At 44.7% G+C, this 17,584-nt stretch overlaps 1 protein-coding gene across 1 annotated transcript in view; it reads right to left on the bottom strand.

Annotated features, from left to right (window-relative positions):
- Positions 1 to 1,985: 1,985 nt before the first annotated feature.
- Positions 1,986 to 17,584, bottom strand: part of LOC113892401 (antigen WC1.1-like) — a 57,524-nt gene continuing 41,925 nt past the window's right edge. The window contains exons 10-21 of the mRNA XM_027541221.1: positions 15,281 to 15,589; positions 14,873 to 15,190; positions 10,387 to 10,479; positions 9,995 to 10,309; positions 8,461 to 8,775; positions 8,078 to 8,119; positions 7,676 to 7,990; positions 7,392 to 7,424; positions 6,709 to 6,846; positions 6,232 to 6,321; positions 5,226 to 5,363; positions 1,986 to 2,273 (exon numbers count right to left, since the gene is read on the bottom strand). Of these exons, the coding sequence (XP_027397022.1) occupies positions 2,128 to 2,273; positions 5,226 to 5,363; positions 6,232 to 6,321; positions 6,709 to 6,846; positions 7,392 to 7,424; positions 7,676 to 7,990; positions 8,078 to 8,119; positions 8,461 to 8,775; positions 9,995 to 10,309; positions 10,387 to 10,479; positions 14,873 to 15,190; positions 15,281 to 15,589 (2,252 nt within the window). The 3' untranslated portion in view covers positions 1,986 to 2,127. The remainder of the gene's footprint in view (positions 2,274 to 5,225; positions 5,364 to 6,231; positions 6,322 to 6,708; positions 6,847 to 7,391; positions 7,425 to 7,675; positions 7,991 to 8,077; positions 8,120 to 8,460; positions 8,776 to 9,994; positions 10,310 to 10,386; positions 10,480 to 14,872; positions 15,191 to 15,280; positions 15,590 to 17,584) is intronic.

Below are 17,584 nucleotides of genomic sequence, written 5' to 3' on the forward strand. Positions count from 1 at the left end.
TTTTTTAAATCTTATTTTCTTCATATATTGTCTTCCTGAATTTCATTGTTTATCTGTGTTTTCTTGGAGTTCACTGAGCTTCTTTGTGTGTGTGCCTTATTTCATCATATGTCATCTATTTCATCACTTCCCAAGTGAATAGACATGTGAGCTGCCCTGGAAGAAGCCCTGGGCATCTTACCATCCCTAAGCACAGCCTAGAACTATGAAGACTGCAAGCGTGAGTGTAGGTCGGAGCCCTAGAAACCATCCAGAGTCATCAACCAAGTAACTGGGTGGGTCCAGCTCACAACCAGGCCAGCACTCTCAGGTTTTATATTAGTGCAGCAGCTTGTCCACATGTCCACAATGGAATTGGCCGGGGGTGGGGATAGGGGTTGGGGGGCAGGGGGGGTTGCGGGGATAGTGCTGTGTAAACGCAATCTTTACTTTATCACTTCTTCATGACAGCTCTCTCTGCACTGAGGAGTCACAGCACGATCACAATTACTTTTTCAGTTCAGTTCAGTAACTGAGTCCTGTCCCACTCTTTGTGACCCCATGAATCACAGCATGCCAGGCTTCCATGTCCATCACCAACTCCCGGAGTTGACCCAAACTCATGTCCATCGAGTCAGTGATGTCATCCAACCATCTCATCCTTGTCGTCCCCTTCTCCTCCTGCCCCCAATCCCTCCCAGCATCAGAGTCTTTTCCAATGAGTCAAGTCTTCACATGAGGTGGCCAAAATAATTGCAGTTTCAGCTTCAGCATCAGTCCCACCAATGAAAACCCAGGACTGATCTCCTTTAGGATGGACTGGTTGGATCTCCCTGAAGTCCAAGGGACTCTCAAGAGTCTTCTCCAACACCACAGTTCAAAAGCATCAATTCTTCAGCACTCTGCTTTCTTCACAGTCCAACTCTCACATCCATACACGACCACTAGAAAAACCATAGCCTTGACTAGATGGACCCTTGTTGGCAAAGTAATATCTCTGCTTTTGAATATGCTATCTAGGTTGGTCATAACTTTCCTTCCAAGGAGTAAGTGTCTTTTAATTTCATGGCTGCAGTCACCATCTGCAGTGATTTTGAAGCCAAAAAAAAAAAAAAAAGTCTGACACTGTTTAAGCAATCTTGAAACAATCTTGAAACATCTGACAAATAGATGTTTTTAAAGAAGCCCCTTGGTCTGAAATTCTTCCTCTAAGAGATCAGTCATGTCAGATGCCTCCATCCATATCTCTGAAACATAAATAGCCAAATGTTCCTGATCTTTCTATCTACATTCATTCTTTTGGATCCCCTCTGCCTAAGTCTGCACTTTCTTGCCTTCTTGTCCCATCTGAAAATAGGGTGTGGGTGAGCACCAATTTGCCTTCCATCAACTTGAAGAGATATATGAACTGATAGAATTCAGTTAGAAGGAGAGATCCTTGGAGAGACAAGAAATAGCACCATCCTAAAGAAATAGTAGGAAGATATAGAGAAGAAAGAATGGATTTATAAAATTTGGATAATCAAATAGACATGGGAGATGAGCAAAGAGGTGTCTGTATCCACTAAAGAAATAAAAGAGAGATGAAAAAGGAAGAGGTAGTTATGTACAGTTAGATTATTAATTGCACTGTGAATATTGAGGCAGGATAAGGAAAGCTGTATCCATTCTCTTCCACCAGCCAACCTTCCGCTCTGAAACTCATACCAGGCTGGTGTCCAAGAACAAGTTACAAACTAGTGATGTGACATCTCAGAGGTGTTTAGAACTGTTTTGTTTTGTTTTGTTTTTCCATGAGTTCATCTTGTTAGGAAGGAGTGTGAGAATGTAGACCAAGTTTACATTCTTTTCTAAATAAAAGTGACCTGGAGCACTTGTGAGAATGCCCTCTTTAGCCTCTAAGACAAGTGAGAAAGCAGGTCAGCCAACTAATCTTGCATTTCCTTTGAGAAAGATGGCATTTGAGGACCAATCCTCTAAAAGCATTTGACATGGAGCTTGCTAAATTAACAGCACAGCAAAAAGTTAATTTATTCAGAATATTTCATTTTGAGCAATTTTCATATGACACAATTCCAGGTCAGCATTACTCTATTGAAATACAGGCAATTAGAATATCTGAGGCTTCATCTCCTAGTTAATACAGCATCACGAGAAAGTCACTGGGGATGTTCCCAGGGCACTGAGTTCAACATCATCATACCCAGCATCCCCTTTCTTCCCCTGGAGCAGCCAGAAGCTCTCTTCTCCTTCCCCAGGATCAGCTGCCTCTCTGGAGAAGTTCAGACAAGAGCCTGAAGTAGAAAAGAGAAGTTTGATTAGAACTGAGACACGAGGATGGGACAGAACACTCTGGTGGAAGGGAGTCAAGCAAGTGCTTATGACAAAGCATCCCTGGGACCCAGGTGTGGGGAGGGAGGCTCAGACTATTTCACATGAGTTCCAGTGAGGATGGATCCCAGCTGTCCTCTCAGATCCAGTGCATGTCGTCTCCTGGGCCTCAGTGCATGGGGAAATCCTGCATCACAGGAGACCTGTGCTCAGGAGCTCTGGGAGACCTGCTTCCAGGCAACACAATACCAAGGAGATGCCCAGCAACGGTAAGAATCATAAAAAGGAATTTAAATGTTCTCCTTTCACAGGTGATAGATGCAAATTCACAATAAGAGGTAGACTGGAGACAGGAAAAATCTGAATTCCTCACTCACAACCCAAGTCTGCTCTTAGTTGACTTGACTCCTGTCCCCAAATGTCCACAAATAGTATCACAGGTGCAGCCACAGATATCTCCTCCCCAGAAACTACACAGGCCCTCAGATGGAGAAATACTCTTTTCTAGAGAATGAGTGTCTTCTCGCAGCTACTGAAATATCAGTTTACTGTGACACAGAGTCAAAGACTTTGGCACAGTTAATAAAGCAGAAATAGATCTTTCTCTGGAACTCTCTTGCTTTTTTGATGATCCAGCGAATTTTGGCAATTTGATCTCTGGTTCCTTTGCCTTTTCTAAGTCCAGCTTGAACATCTAGAATTTCATGGTTCATGTCCTGCTAAAGCCTGGCTTGGAGAATTTTGAGCATTACTTTGCTAGCGTGTGATATGAGTGCAATTGTGTGGTGGTTTGAACACTCTTTGGCATTGCCTTTCTTTGGGATTGGAATGAAAACTGACCTTTTCCAGTCCTATGGCCACTGCTAAGTTTTCCAAATTTGCTGGCATATTGAGTGCAGTACTTTCACAGCATCATCTTTTAGGATTTGAAAGAACTCAACTGGTATTCCATCACCTCCACTAGCTTTGTTCAGAGTGATGCTTCCTAAGGCCCACTTGACTTCACATTCCAGGATATCTGGCTCTAGGTGAGTGATCACACCATCATGATTATCTGGGTCATGAAGATTTTTTTGTATAGTTCTTCTGTGTGATCTTGCCACCTCTTCTTAATATCTTCTGCTTCTGTTAGGTTCATAACATTTCTGTCCTTTATTGTACCCATCTTTGCATGAAATATTCCCTTGGTATCTGTAATTTTCTTGACCAGATCTCTAGTCTTTCCCATTCCATTGTTTTCCTGCTTCTTTGCATTGATCAGTGAGGAAGGCTTTCTTATCTCTCCTTGCTATTCTTTGGAACTCTGTATTCAAATGGATATCTCTTTCCTTTTCTCCTTTGGTTTCACTTTTCGTCTTTTCTCAGCTATTTGTAAGGCCTCCTCAGACAACCATTTTGCCTTTTTGCATTTCTTTTTCTTGTGGATGGTCTTGATCCCTGCGTCCTGTACAATGTCACGAACCTCCATCCATAATTCATCAGGCACTCTGCCTATCAGACGTAATCCCCTGAATCCATTTGTCACTTCTACTGTATAATCATAAGGAATTTGATTTAGGTCATACCTGAATGGTCTAGTGGGTTTCTCTACTTTCTTCAATTTAAGTCTGAATTTGACATAAGGAGTTCATGATCTGAGCCACAGTCAGCTCCTGATCTTGTTTTTGCTGACAGTACAGAGCGTCTCCATCTTTGGTTGCAAAGAATATAATTAATCTGATTGCGGTACTGACCATCTGACGATGTCCACGTGTAGAGTCCTCTCTTGTGTTGTTGGAAGAGGGTGTTTGTTATGACCAGTGTGTTCTCTTGGCAAAACTCTATTAGCCTTTGCCTTGCCTCATTTTGTACTCCAAGGCCAAATTTGGCTGTTACTCCAGGTATCTCTTGACTTCCTACTTTTGCATTCCAGTCCCTTATAATCAAAAGGACATCTTTTTTAGGTGATTGTTCTAAAAGGTCATGTAGGTCTTCACAGAATGGCAACTTCAGCTTCTTCAGCATTACTGATTTGGCATAGACCTGGATTACTGTGATATTGAATGGTTTGCCTTCATGTATGTGACCGTGCAAAGATATTATTAAAACACTTGTTCCACCTTTGAATTTGGTTCAGTTCAGTTCAGTCAATCAGTCATGCCTGACTCTCTGTGACCTCATGGACTGCAGCACACCAGGCTTCCCTGTCTATCACCAACTCCCAGAGCCTGCTCGAACTCATATCCATTGAGTCGGTGATGCCATCCAACCATCTCATTCTCTGTCATCTCCTTCTCCTCCTGCCTTCAATCTTTCCCAGTATCAGGGTCTTTTCTAAGGAGTCAGTTCTTGACATCAGGTGGCCAAGGTATTGGAGCTTCTACTTCAGCTGAGTCCTACCAATGAATATTCAAGATTGATTTCCTTTAAATTGACTGGGTTGATCTCCTGGCCATCCAGGGGTCTCTGAAGAGTCTTCTCCAACACTACAGTTCAAAAGCATCAATTCTTCAGTGCTTAGCTTTCTTTTCAAAATGTTGAATTAATTGATAAGTTTCTCTTTCAGTCATGACACAATGCTTGTGGGATCTTACTTCCTTGACCACGGTTGAACCTAGGCCCTAGCAGTGAAAGTGCAGAATCCTAACCTCTGGACCACCAGGAAATTCCGTAATCTATAAATCTTCATGCAAGTATATCACATACAAAGTGATAAGTTTATGTCACATTATGGAGACATAAATGCCAAAAGCAGAGTGATTCATCACTCCTTGCAAGGAGTCTGACAGCATTAAATATGGCATATGGTCAAGATGATGCTACCAAATGTATGAGATTACCTGTATTTTGAATCTCTAGGGAGGCTGGGCATTGAGGAGCAAAAATTCACTCTTTTCAGATAGAAAGATTGCAGGGGATGAACTGACCCCACTCACCTGTCTGAGAAGACCTCACCCCATCCTCCTTCTCTGGGGGCACTTCCTCCTCACTCCCCTGAGAGGCAGAAGGAGTTCCAGGCACTGGTACTTCTTCAGCATCATCGTAATTTTCAGCAGGGACATCAGTCCTCTGATCTGGGGGTTCCAAGAGCAGACAAGGGAGTGGATGAAACCACAGTAAGTGGGTTGGTCTGGGGAATACCTAAGATACCTTCTGACCCAGAGTTTCTGAGTTTCTGAATAGAGGCACCAGTCACTCCTTGTTTCAAAAGACTTTTTTCTCTAAGAGCATGTTTCATTTTGATGTGTCCATAAGCCAAAACACAATTTTACATATCTTAATATTTTCTGGGGGAAACTACATATCTCAAAGCAACTCTTTCACCACTGAGCATTGCTAAAGTATTTTGACAAATTGTGCTTTACAGATGTTATTTTTTAAAAACATTGTGTGGCTGTGGTGATTCTGGACACAGAGAGACCAGCCCCGACATGAGACATCACAGAACAGCCAGAGAAGGACGAACCCCATCTGGACACAAGGGATGCCTCTGGTCCATCAACGGAAAACCATTCCCCTTAAATCTCCTCTCTATGAGGGAAACTCTCCTCCCCAGAGCCCAGCCAAGGCAGGTCCACCTCTATTTCCTGGAGTGGATCTGTAGTCACTGTTGTCCTCACCATCCCTGGTGTAATACGGCAGTTTAGTCAGTGAGAAATCTGACGGGAAGCCTCATGTGGAGACAAACATCACACAACACACAGAATTTTTCCTCCCCACACCCACAGGACCTGTGTTAAGGCTGAGAAGGGACAAGCCTGGCTTCTGCAGTGTAGACAGAGGCTGGGAGGTCACGGGGCTCTGAGAGGCCATCCTGCCTCTTTGGAGGAGCCGTCTCTGTGAGCCTGGGGCACACATGGGGTCTGCAGATGCTGAGAAGATGTGCACAGCCAGTGGGTGGTGACAACCAGAGATCCCAGGAGGGCAGACAGAGACACTCACCTGGGCTGCCCAGACCTTCCTTCTGGGTCAGAAGGTAATCGAGCTCCTCATACACAGCTTCAGCAAGAGCATCTTCATAGCTAGATAAGGCTGAGAGATCCCCCAGCAGGTCAGAGAAGCTTCCCCAGATACCCCGATCCAGCCAGCCCACCTTCATCTCCCTGGTGCTCACATGGGGGCTGCCAGGACCTCAGCATCGTCTCCTACCCCATGCACAATGTCACTACCTTCTCCCTTTGTCTGACCCTGATTACAGCTCAGCGCCAACTCTGTCTGGTCTCACAGGACAGGCCATGACTTATGAGAGTTCACACCCCAGTCCTAAGAACCTCTGTCTACTCAGCCCTTAGAGCTCAGCATGGAGCACATGGAGTCTGCAACTCAGAACAGTACCTGGCCCAGGTTCCCCTCCTCACACCTGCCCTATCTCCTGCCTCCACACACTCTGCCTGGTCCCCAGTTCCCCCTGCAGCCCACCTCTGCGCTCTGCTCTCCATCTGAGTAGCTGAGTCACCAAGATGATGAGGACCAGGAAGAGAAGGGCCCCTAGGATGAGGCAGAGGATCCCAGGCAGGGAGAAGATGCCAGGGAGAGGATTTGAGGTTGTTCTGGTCCCTAAGGAGAACAGGAAAAAGGGCTGAAGATAGTCTTGGGCACAGAGAAATCTCTGTGTCAGCATTTTCAGGAGCTCCGGACAATGGCGTCTCAGCCTCAGACAGTGTCAGGGTTCCCCCGGGTCTCGTCCTGAGACAAGTCAACTCCACTCTGGCCAGTGTGGCCCTGAGGCAGAGATGGGGATTGTCAGGGAGCTGCCCTGCCGAGACAGCCTCTGAGGACCCAGCTCATCCCTTCTCCTTGGGCTTCAGGAAATAGAACATCAAACAGTCCAGGGACCTGCACCTCTGTGATGAGGAGCAACACTCAAGGCAGGTGGGAGATCCTTAGATTCTACAACATGGAAACCAGACTTCCTTGGACCCCGGGCATGAGAACATTAGACCCTGGACATCAAGGCAGGGGATTTCCCCAGTGTAATGCCCTGGCTGCTCCCCAACAGCCATGGCTCCTCAGACTCTTTCCTCTTCTGAGTTGTCAGAGAGCCCACAGAACATGTCCCCAGTACTGAGTATTCTCCCTTGCCCGTGGATGGATCACAGTACCTGCTGTAGTCGTGGGCAGTGTTGTCCTTACACCTAAAGAGAAAAACAGTAGTATGGGGAAGAAGAATTGGCCAGAACACAGGGCAAACCTTTTCCCTCCTGAGCCTGAAATCACTCCTCAGTCTCCACAATATCAGTGTCCAGTCCTCCCAGCTTCTGCATCATAGATCAGGGCCCCAGGACCTGGACACTGTCTGAATACAAACTCCCCACCACGCCTGGTCCAGCCCAGTGCCCCTGTGCTGCCCGGCTCACCCAGGGTGGACCCTGAGCCCCTCACTCACCAGAGCACCTCACACCAGCATCCTCCTCGTGCTTGCAGTCGCTCTGCCCCCAGGGCTCCGCAGCACACTCCCACAAGGAGGACTCCCGGCCCCCACACCGCACCTCATCCAGCCAGATGCTCCCATTTCCAGGGCCGAATGTCGCAGCCCTCACGGCTTCCAAGGCCTGGCCACAGCCTAGCTGCTGACACACCACCTCAGCCTCTTCCAGGCTCCAGGAGTCATCACACACAGTGCCCCAGGAGCCGCTGTGCCAGACCTCCACCCGCCCTGAGCACTCGCTGTCTCCTCCTCTGAGCCGGAGCTTCTCTCTGTCTGAAAAGGCAGCAGCCCCTCTTGTGACTGCCCTGGTGGGAGGAAGGAGCCCCTGGGAGCCACAGGGGAGGCAGTGGGCTGATATACCTGTGCAGGGGGCAGCAGTTGGACAGCTCTTGGGTCTTCTTACTGCAAACAACAGGGATACAGTGGATCAGCAATAGCTGGGGGAAGTGTTGTCGCCAAACATGAGTATCTAAGGTTTTTTGTCACAGTCAAATGACAAGAGACCACAGAAGCTTCATCATCTACTTGGCTGAGAGGTTCACTGTATGTTATCAGCAGCTGAAATTACTTTATCTAATTAGTTGTTTACCATAACAACAGCAAACAGACACAGAGACAAATACAAACATACACCTACATTTTGTAGCCTCAACCAAAACCCATCAGTTAGATTTGGAAATATGAAATCATACTAACGACATCCTACATGGTTGGCAGTGACACAGAAACAGACAGTGAGTCACCTGCACACGAGATGTAGGCTTCCTCCTTTGGAGAGCATGAGTTGTAATTCCAAGGGTCAGAAGGACACTGCCAGAGAGAGGCGTCAGTTCTCTGGCACTGGATTCCATCTACCCAGTGGGGTCTAGAACCTTCCCTGAGACCAACAGAGGTGTTGAGACTTCCACTGTCCCCACAGCCAAGCTGACTGCAGAGGATGGACACGGTGACATCATCCATGGGGCTGCGGCAGACACTGCCCCAGGTCCCGTTGTAGAAAACTTCCAGCCACCCAGCACACTCCTGGTCCCCGCTGACCATCCTGAGGGCCAGGAACTCTAAGATTGAAAGGGAGGAGACAGGACACAATGAGCACCCCCTTCAGAGCTCTGGGTTTTCCTCTCCCCCAGAAATAGTGACCATACACCCCTGACCCAGCGGAGGAGATGCCCACTGGGTGACAAGACTGACTTTTACCTCCCTTTCACCTGACTTTGTCCATTAATGTCTGTATACCTATTTCTACCACAACAATGTAGATATGAACAGAAGGGAAGACCAAACTGGGCAGCTGCAGTGATGGGAGCTGAATCCTGATTCCTGACAAAACTTCTAAAAGAACAGAAAATGATGTGGACAGTGAGGTGGTTGACAGAATAATGGACCCCCAGAGATGTCCACAGCCTAATACCCGAATGTGTGACAGTTACCTTACATTTCAAAAGAGATTTTACAGACGTGATTAATAAGGACCTTGGGATGGAGACATAAAGCTCAAATATTGTGGATTAACCATGTGAGCCCAGCCTTACACATCTTTAAACCCGCTATTCTGAGAAATGCATCATCTTTCCCAGCTCCAGTCAGAGAGAAATGTGAGTGAGGGAGAACGGCTGGAAAGGCACTGTTGTCTGAAGAAGAAGAATAAAGAGGGCTCTGAGCCAAGAAATGAGGCCACATGGGAAACCAGAGAAAGCTGGGAAAAGACTTCTGCCCAGAGACTCCAGGAAGAACACAGCCCTGTGGACACTGGGATGTTGGCCCACGGAGACTCTCTTCAGACTCCTAGCAAACAGAACCGTAAAGGAAAAATATGAGTTTTCACTATGTCAGGCTCCTCTGTCCATGGGATTCTCAGGCAAGAATACTGGAATGGTTGCCATGCCCTTCTCCAGGGGATCTTCCTAACCCAAGGACTGAACCCACATCTTTTACATCTCGTGCAATGGCAGGCAGGTTCTTTACCACTAGCACAACCTGGGAAACCTAGGATTTCCAGGTGTTACTCCCACAGATAACTGCAGAGTGAGCCCTGCTTTCAAGTGTTAACTGTAAGAAACAGCTCTGTCAGGAAACACTACTGAGAATAAAGGACCAGAATCTCAGCTGCCTCAGGAGGAAGTTTAAGCACCCAGTCTTCATGTCTGTTGGAAAGACAGGCTCCATGGGAGGAAGCCTCCTTCTCTGGTCCTTTCAGCATCTCTCCATCAGGGCTCAGACCCCTGTCCTCCAGGGCCCCACTCCTCCCCCTGCCTGTGGACAGTGTGCAGCACAGACCTGAGCAGATGACGCCTGCGTCCTCCTTGTGTCTGCAGTCGTGCCGCCCCCAGCCCCGGGAAGGGCACCTCCACACGTGGGACTCCTTTCCTGTACAGTTCAGGTCGTCCAGCCAGATGGGCCCTGACCCTTCCCCAAAGTGAGCTGACCTCGTGGCATTGAGGGCTTGTCCACAGCCCAGCTGCCTGCACACCACGTGGGCATCATCCAGGTCCCAGCCGTCATCACAGATGGTGCCCCAGGAGCCCTGGTCAAGGATCTCCACTCTCCCAGCACAGGGACCACCCCCGTCCACCAGGCGGAGCTGTCTGCTGTCTGAGGAGAGAGAAATGGGACGATGGGGTGGTGACCTCAGGGGTTGAGTAGCATCTTCTGTCCTGTGGGACCCTCACCTGAGCAGTAGGGGGCGCTCTCCTCTGAGGCCACAGAGCCTGCTGGTTCAGACACAGCGTCGTTGCACTGGGGCAGCACCTGGGTCTGGTTTCCTGTAGAAACAGCAATGATCTGGGGTCTGGTTGGGCTGAAGAACAGGAAACTGAATTAAACTAAATAATAACCTAGTGATGGAGTTTGAGATGAAAGCTGTAACAGTAGTGAAGTTATTATAGAGTTCAGTTTCTCCATGGAGAGGTCTGCCTCTGACAGTGCCACAATTTTTGTTTAAGCCAGGCTTTACACTGAGAACGAGTTAAATAGTGGGTTCTATACCTAAATCTATATCAAAACAGAAGAAACAAAACAAAATCTTTTCTGAAAGATTTCTAAAAGTTTTCATCTTCCATGTCTGTCACTAACAGAAGGGAAAAAACTTATATAAAAGACATCAAATGGAAAACCAAAAGGAAAAAGAAGACATTCCCAAAAATTTCCCCAAATATTCAACTATTAGAGTTACCTGACAGAGAATTTGAATAGCCCTGATTAAAGTGCTCTTAAGATTAATTGAAAAGATGTTTTTCTTGGCAGAGAAATTTTAACAAAAAAGAAATAAAAGTTCTAGAGCTAAGAAACTTAATATTTGAATTTAAGAACTAAAGAATGAATGTATAAGCGCATTAGATCAGCATAAGGCAGTTATTAATACAGAAGATCAGAGGACAAATATTCTATTATTTGTTGCAATAAATAGGTTGGTGCAAACATCACTGCGGTTTCAGATCACGAATTTTAAATCATTATAATTAGGCTCAGACATATCTGTATTAATCAAAATAGGAACCATTACAATAAACACATTTTTGCCAATGAGAAATTAGTTTGTTTTTTCCTGTAGTGTAAAGCTGTGCTTTGGGATTTGAGGAACTCTTGGAAAGCATTTTCTGCCTCCTGTTGGTTGTGGAAGCATTTTCTCTGCAAAAAGTTGTCAAGATGCTTGAAGAAGTGGTATTCAGTTGACGGGAGGTCAGGTGAATATGGCAGATGAGGCAAAACTTCGTAGCCCAACTCATTAAACTTCTGAAGCGTTGGTTGTGTGATGTGTGGCCAGGCGTTGCCACGGGGAAGAATTGGCACCTTTCTGTTGACCAATGCTGACTGCAGGTGTTGCAGTTTTTAGTGCATCTCAGTGATTTGCTGAGCATACTTCCCAGATGTAATGGTTTTGCTGGGATTCAGAAAGCTGTAGTGGATCAGACTGGCAGCAAGTTTGGCCTTGGGAAGTGCTTTGCAGCTTCTCAGTCCCACCACTGAGCTGGTCATCGCCAGTTGTCATATAAAATCCACTTTTCATCACAGGTCACAATTCAATTGAGAAATGGTTCATTGTTGTTGTGTAAAATAAGAGAAGATGATGCTTCAAAATGACAAGTTTTTTGATTTGTGGTCAGCTCATGAGGCACCCACTTATCAAGTGTTTTCACCTTTCGGCATTTGCTTCAAATGCCAAACGACTGTAGAAAGGTCAACATTCAGTTCTTAGGCAACTTCTCATGTAATTGTAAGAGGATCAGCTTTGATGATTGCTCTAATTGGTTGCTGTCAACTTCCAATGGCAGGCCATTGCACTCCTCATCTTCAAGGTTCTCATCTCCTTTGCAAAACTTCATTTAAATAAAATTCTTTATTATTTATTTATTTTTGGCTTTGCAGGGTCTTTGCTGCTGCTCAGGCTTTTCTCTAGTTGTGGCGAGTGGGGACTAGTCTTTGTTACAGTGCACAGGCTTCTCACTGTGGTGCTTCTCATGTTACGGAGAACAATCTCTAGGGCTTCTGGGCTTCAGTAGTTGTGGTTCCCAGGCTCTAGAGCACAGGCTCAATAGTTGTGATGCACAGGCTTAGCTGCTCTGCAGCATGTGGCGTCTTCCTGGACTAGGGATTGAACCAGTATCTCCCGCATTGGCAGGCGGATTCTTTACTGCAGAGCCACCAGGGAAGCCCTGCAAATCTTCTTGAACAACCACTGAACTATATGTTCATTAGCAGTTCCTGGACCAAATGCATTGTTGATGTTGCAAGTTGTCTCTGCTGCTTTACGACCCATTTTGAACTCGAATAAGAAAATCACTTGAAATTGCTCTGTGTCTAACATCATGTCTATAATCTAAAATACATATGAAATAAGCAGCAAGTAATAAACCATAGCAAAATAAAAAGCAAGAAATACACATTAAATGATGTGTAACATAACCACATTTATTTAAGAATACATTCCAATATCAAATGGCAAATTTCAATAATGCAAAACAGCAATTACTTTTGCACCAACATAACTGCAGGTCACATGGTAAGTGTCCTGGTTATACTGCTGAGTAACAAATTTCCCCCCAAAATTTAGCCACTGGAGGAAAAAATATATACTTCATTTTGCTTAAGACTTCCTGAGTCAGCAATTTAGGAAAGACTCAACAGTTCTGTCTTGGGGTCTTTCAGTGCTTGCACTTAGGTATCATCTGGGGCTGCAATCAGCTGAGAACTGGACTGAACCTGTGGTTACATAAGGAAATTCCTCATAGTATTTTAGTGGTAAAGGGACATCATGACAGCAACCTAATCCAGAAAGATTTTATATGTTCAGAGAGAAATGAGACAGAATGAACCAAAAACTAGCATTGAGGGATTCCAGTTAAAGGTCATCTGGAAATGTTTATATTATTCTTCTAACTTTTCAGTAAGTCTCAAATTACATGAAAATTTTTAAAAAATGTTAAAAGGTGAAAACAAGTCAGAGATAATTCATTCCTAGGATATCGCCCATAAAAGAAATACTTATTAATAACATTAAAAAAATAAATAAAATGCTTAGGAAAAATGTAGAAGAAGGTGGACAAAACTTCTGAGAGAAATTCAAGACCTAGCTAAATGGAGGGATATATTATGTCAATAGCTTCCCAGATGGCTCAGTAGTAAAGAATGTGCCTGCCAGTGCAGAAGTGGGTTCAATATCTGAGTCAGGAAGAAGCCCTGGAGGAGGACATGGCAACCCACTCCAGTATTCTTGCCTGGGAAATCCCATGGACAAAGGAGCCTGGCAGACTGCAGTCCATGGGTCACAAAACAGTTGGATGCAAGTTTGTGACTAAACAACAATAAAAATTATGTCAATGAATTGAGAGATCCAAAATTGTCAAAGTCAGTCATTCTCAAATTCCTGTGTAGATTAAATCTAATCTTAATCAAAATACTCTTATGCTAATTTTTTAGGGAGTGTGAAAAATAACAAGCAGATCCCAAAATTTAGACAAAATACAAAACACCAAGAATGACCAACACAGTCGGTAAGAAAAGGAACAAAGTTAAAGGAGTTAGTATAAAGTAACCCCTGTAAATTAAAATTATCTAGACTTATTATAAAGTTATAGTGATTAAGAAAATGCAGTATTGGTGCAAAGATAGACAAATGATACAGTGGAACAGAATACAGAGTCTTTAAAAGGACTCAGACATATGTGCTCTTCTGCTTAAGATAAAGGTAGCACTGCAGGGGGGGGAAAAGTCTCTCCAGAAAAAGATTCTGAGTGAATTGGATGTCCATGTGAAACATGACTTATCTTACACAGATATCAATCCCAGAAGGAACGTACAATTACATGCAAGAGAAAAAGAAACTTTTGTAAGATACTCTAAGAGAATATTTTCATGATCTTGGAGAAGGGAAAGTTCTTTTTAAAGGGATACAAGAAGTATTAAATATACCAGGAAAAGTTGGTAAGTTATATTAATATTTCCTTCAAATTAAAAACTTGCTTCATCAAAGGATACTGTACCATTTAGAAAAAGAAAATACCAAATGTTAAACACACAAAATAAGTAACATATATTTGCGCCCCAAGTCATTGTCATGCTACATTCTAGCATCATATTTATAATAGTCAAGAGCAGGAAACAACTCAAATCTCTAACATCAGTTGAATGGATCAATGGCCATGGTATCAATGAAAGCAATATTCTACAGTAATAAAAATGAATAAAGTACTGCTATAAACAACATCATGAGTGAATCCTAAACATAATGTTGAGTCGAAGAAGTCACACACAAAAGAAAACACACTGCATGATTTTATATAAAGTTCAAAAACTGATAAAACACTCTATGGTAGTAGAAATTAGATAAGCAGCTTTCCCTGGAGAGGAGGGAGGCCAGTTATTGGAGGCAACAGTGACTCTTGGGGCTGGGAATGTTCTCTTTGCTGCTCTGGGTACATGACTGAAGTCTACATGTATTGCTTATACACTGTCTTCTATGATCATGTGTCAATGTTGCTTTAAAATATATTATTCCCCTTCACACTTCTTGCCCTAATCTGAAAAATGAGTGAACAATGAGAAGCACCATATTTCATCATGAAATATCTTCCAAAGCCAGTTTTCCCTCACTTTCTGCTCTTCAGGACATTTCACTCCAGGAGCATCCTAAGTACCAATAGCCCTTTCCTGTCTTACCTGAGCAGGTCACAGAGGCCGTGTTGCCATGGGAACAGTCAGGACCACCCAAGACAGTCACAGGGCAACTCCATAGGAAGGACTCTGCCCCCGAGCAGTGAAATCGGACTGTTGAGATCTGGCCACCTCTCTCCACCAAGTGTGGTCCTCTGGAGGTGGAGATGGCGACTCCACAGCCGAGCTGACGACAGACAACATTGGCATTGGCCAGACTCCAGTGGGAGGCACAGAGTGCTCTCCATCGTCCAGAAATCTTCATCTCCACCTGCCCCTCACATTGAGAGGAGCCATTTGTCATCAGTCGGACTTCTGAGTATGCTGGTAGAAGAAGACAGAAATTCAGAAAAATCTCATGATTTCTCACCTGAACAGTGTGTGCAGGGAGGTTAGTCCTGACCTGCATCTCACCTGAACAAACAACCTGAGCAGCTCCACTGTGGTGACAAGTGCCCCCTGGACAAGGCACTCTGGGGCACCACGAGAGCTTACGTTCCTCCCCTTCACACCTGAACTCTTCAGCCCAGACCTGGCCATCAGACTCTCTGAAGAGCTCGTGTCCCAGAACAGACACAGCCTCGCCGCACCCCAGCTCTGCACAGATGACCTGGGCAGTGGGGAGTGTGAAGTTTCCATCAGACACTGGGGTCCAGTCTTCTCCAGGACGTACTTCTACTCGTCCTGAGCAGGGTCCATCATCTCCAACCAGACGCACAAATCCTAAGAAAACAACAACAAGAAATCCAGTGAGTGCCCATAGACCTGGTTTGGCAATTGGAAACAATGTCACAGGCAATAATGTGAAAATTTTTCTTTTCCAGGAGTGGTGCCTGGAAAGAGAATTGGACAGTTATTCTCAGAATTTCATGAGCAAGTATTTTCAAGACCAAGTTTCTGAAAAGAAACCCTGAAGGATTTTCAGGGTCAGTTTGAAATGGCTGATTTCCAAAAACATGCATTTTGAGGTTAATTAGGAATGTGAATTTCTCATCTAGAGGCCTGGAAACTACAGAGCCCAAGGATACTGCTCTGTAGTGGGCACCAGGCTCAGGTTCAGAGCTGTACTAACCCAGAGTGAAGAAGATCCATGGGCCTCAAGAGGTTAGACGACTAAGAGCCACACAAGGTTAGAGGGCCATCCTGAGATTTCTGGGGCCAGAATACTGGCCAGTTTTCTCTCAGGAACCAACACTTGAGTCTCTGAAGATAAGGAAAATCACACAGGCTGGATCTGTGAGTGCTCGCTGACAGTAGACAGACTTCTGGTTTAACAGGAGGAAAGCTAGACATCATAACAAGATTTCACACATGTTTCTTATAATTTTTCACAGTGAAAAATTCCAAGAATTTCTTAGGTGACCTGATTTTGGAAAGTCGTCCAGAGATCAGTTTGGATAGGAAGAAAGCTCAGAGTCATAGGAGAAGGGGCTGGTCATAGCCATCCTTTCTTGAAAGCTTAGAATTTATCAAAGAACCTGGGAGAGAGTGAGTTCTCAGTGGGAGCATGCAAAACAGGTGAGGTTTTTAATTACTTCATACTAGACATGTGAACTTTAGGAAATGCTAAAGAGTGAAGATGAGTTAAAGAATTTTAATCCTGTCCAGATGCTGTTTGTTCCTTTCCTATTTGGGTTCTTGAGAAATAGCTACTGTGCTGTAAAGAAAGAGAGTAAGAGGAAGAGAGCAGAGGGCAAATAGTGAAGTGAAGTAAAAGTCAGTCAGTTATGTCTGACTCTCTGCAACCCCATGGACTATACAGTCCATAGAATTCTCCAGGCCAGAATACTGGAGTGGATATCCTTTCCCTTTTCCAGGGGATCTTCCCAACCCAGGGATCGAACCCAGGTCTCCCACATTGCAGGCAGATTCTTTACCAACTGAGCTACAAGGAAAGCCCAAGAATACTGGAGTGGATAGCCTATCCCTTCTCCAGTGGATCTTCCCAATCCAGGGGTCTAACTGGGGTCTCCTGCCCTGGAGGTGGATTTTTTGCCAACTGAGCTATGAGGGAAGCCCAGAGAGTGAATAGGCCATACATAATTTAGAAATTTTCAAATTGCAAAAATCTCAATATGGATGAAAGATAGAATGTTTGGGGTAAATATTTGTCCAACAAGTTTTTGACACATTTTGTCCCCTGTGCTCCTCCCATCAACCACTTCACCCTGCCACCTTTCCCATTTCTCCCACTGCAGACAAGAGAAAACAATCTTAAGAACCACAAATGGGTGCAAAGGAAATTCTGAATGGGAAGAACTTCTGTAGGAGTGGAGTGAGGTAGGGTGTGTGGTAGGTTAAATGGGGAGTGGATGGGGTATGAAACTGAGGGAGAGACCAAAGAAAAAAACTCATGATCATGGTTTGAGCTTCAGGGACCATATTTTGGGCAGAGGAAGGTAATCCAAATAAAAAAGAAACCCACAACATAAAACACTTTCTTTAACACACTTGTCTGGTTTCGAAGTATGCTCATGATAATTTATGTACATGGTGAAATTCCATCCGGTAAAGGATTCTGATTATATAAATATGTGAACTTTGATGGTTCAGAAAGAATATTCTAACAAAATAAAAATCTACTGCAGAAAACAGGAAAGACCTAAAAGAAATTAAAGACTTGAAGGATCAGCTTGACCACTTATACAATGGTGAGAGAGAAGATGGTCTGCTTGCCTTTTATTATTTATCACTTTCATTTCCCCAGAGAGACACAGG

The sequence above is a fragment of the Bos indicus x Bos taurus genome, chromosome 5 (genome assembly GCF_003369695.1).
Source record: "Bos indicus x Bos taurus breed Angus x Brahman F1 hybrid chromosome 5, Bos_hybrid_MaternalHap_v2.0, whole genome shotgun sequence".
Classification (NCBI taxonomy): Eukaryota; Metazoa; Chordata; class Mammalia; order Artiodactyla; family Bovidae; genus Bos; species Bos indicus x Bos taurus.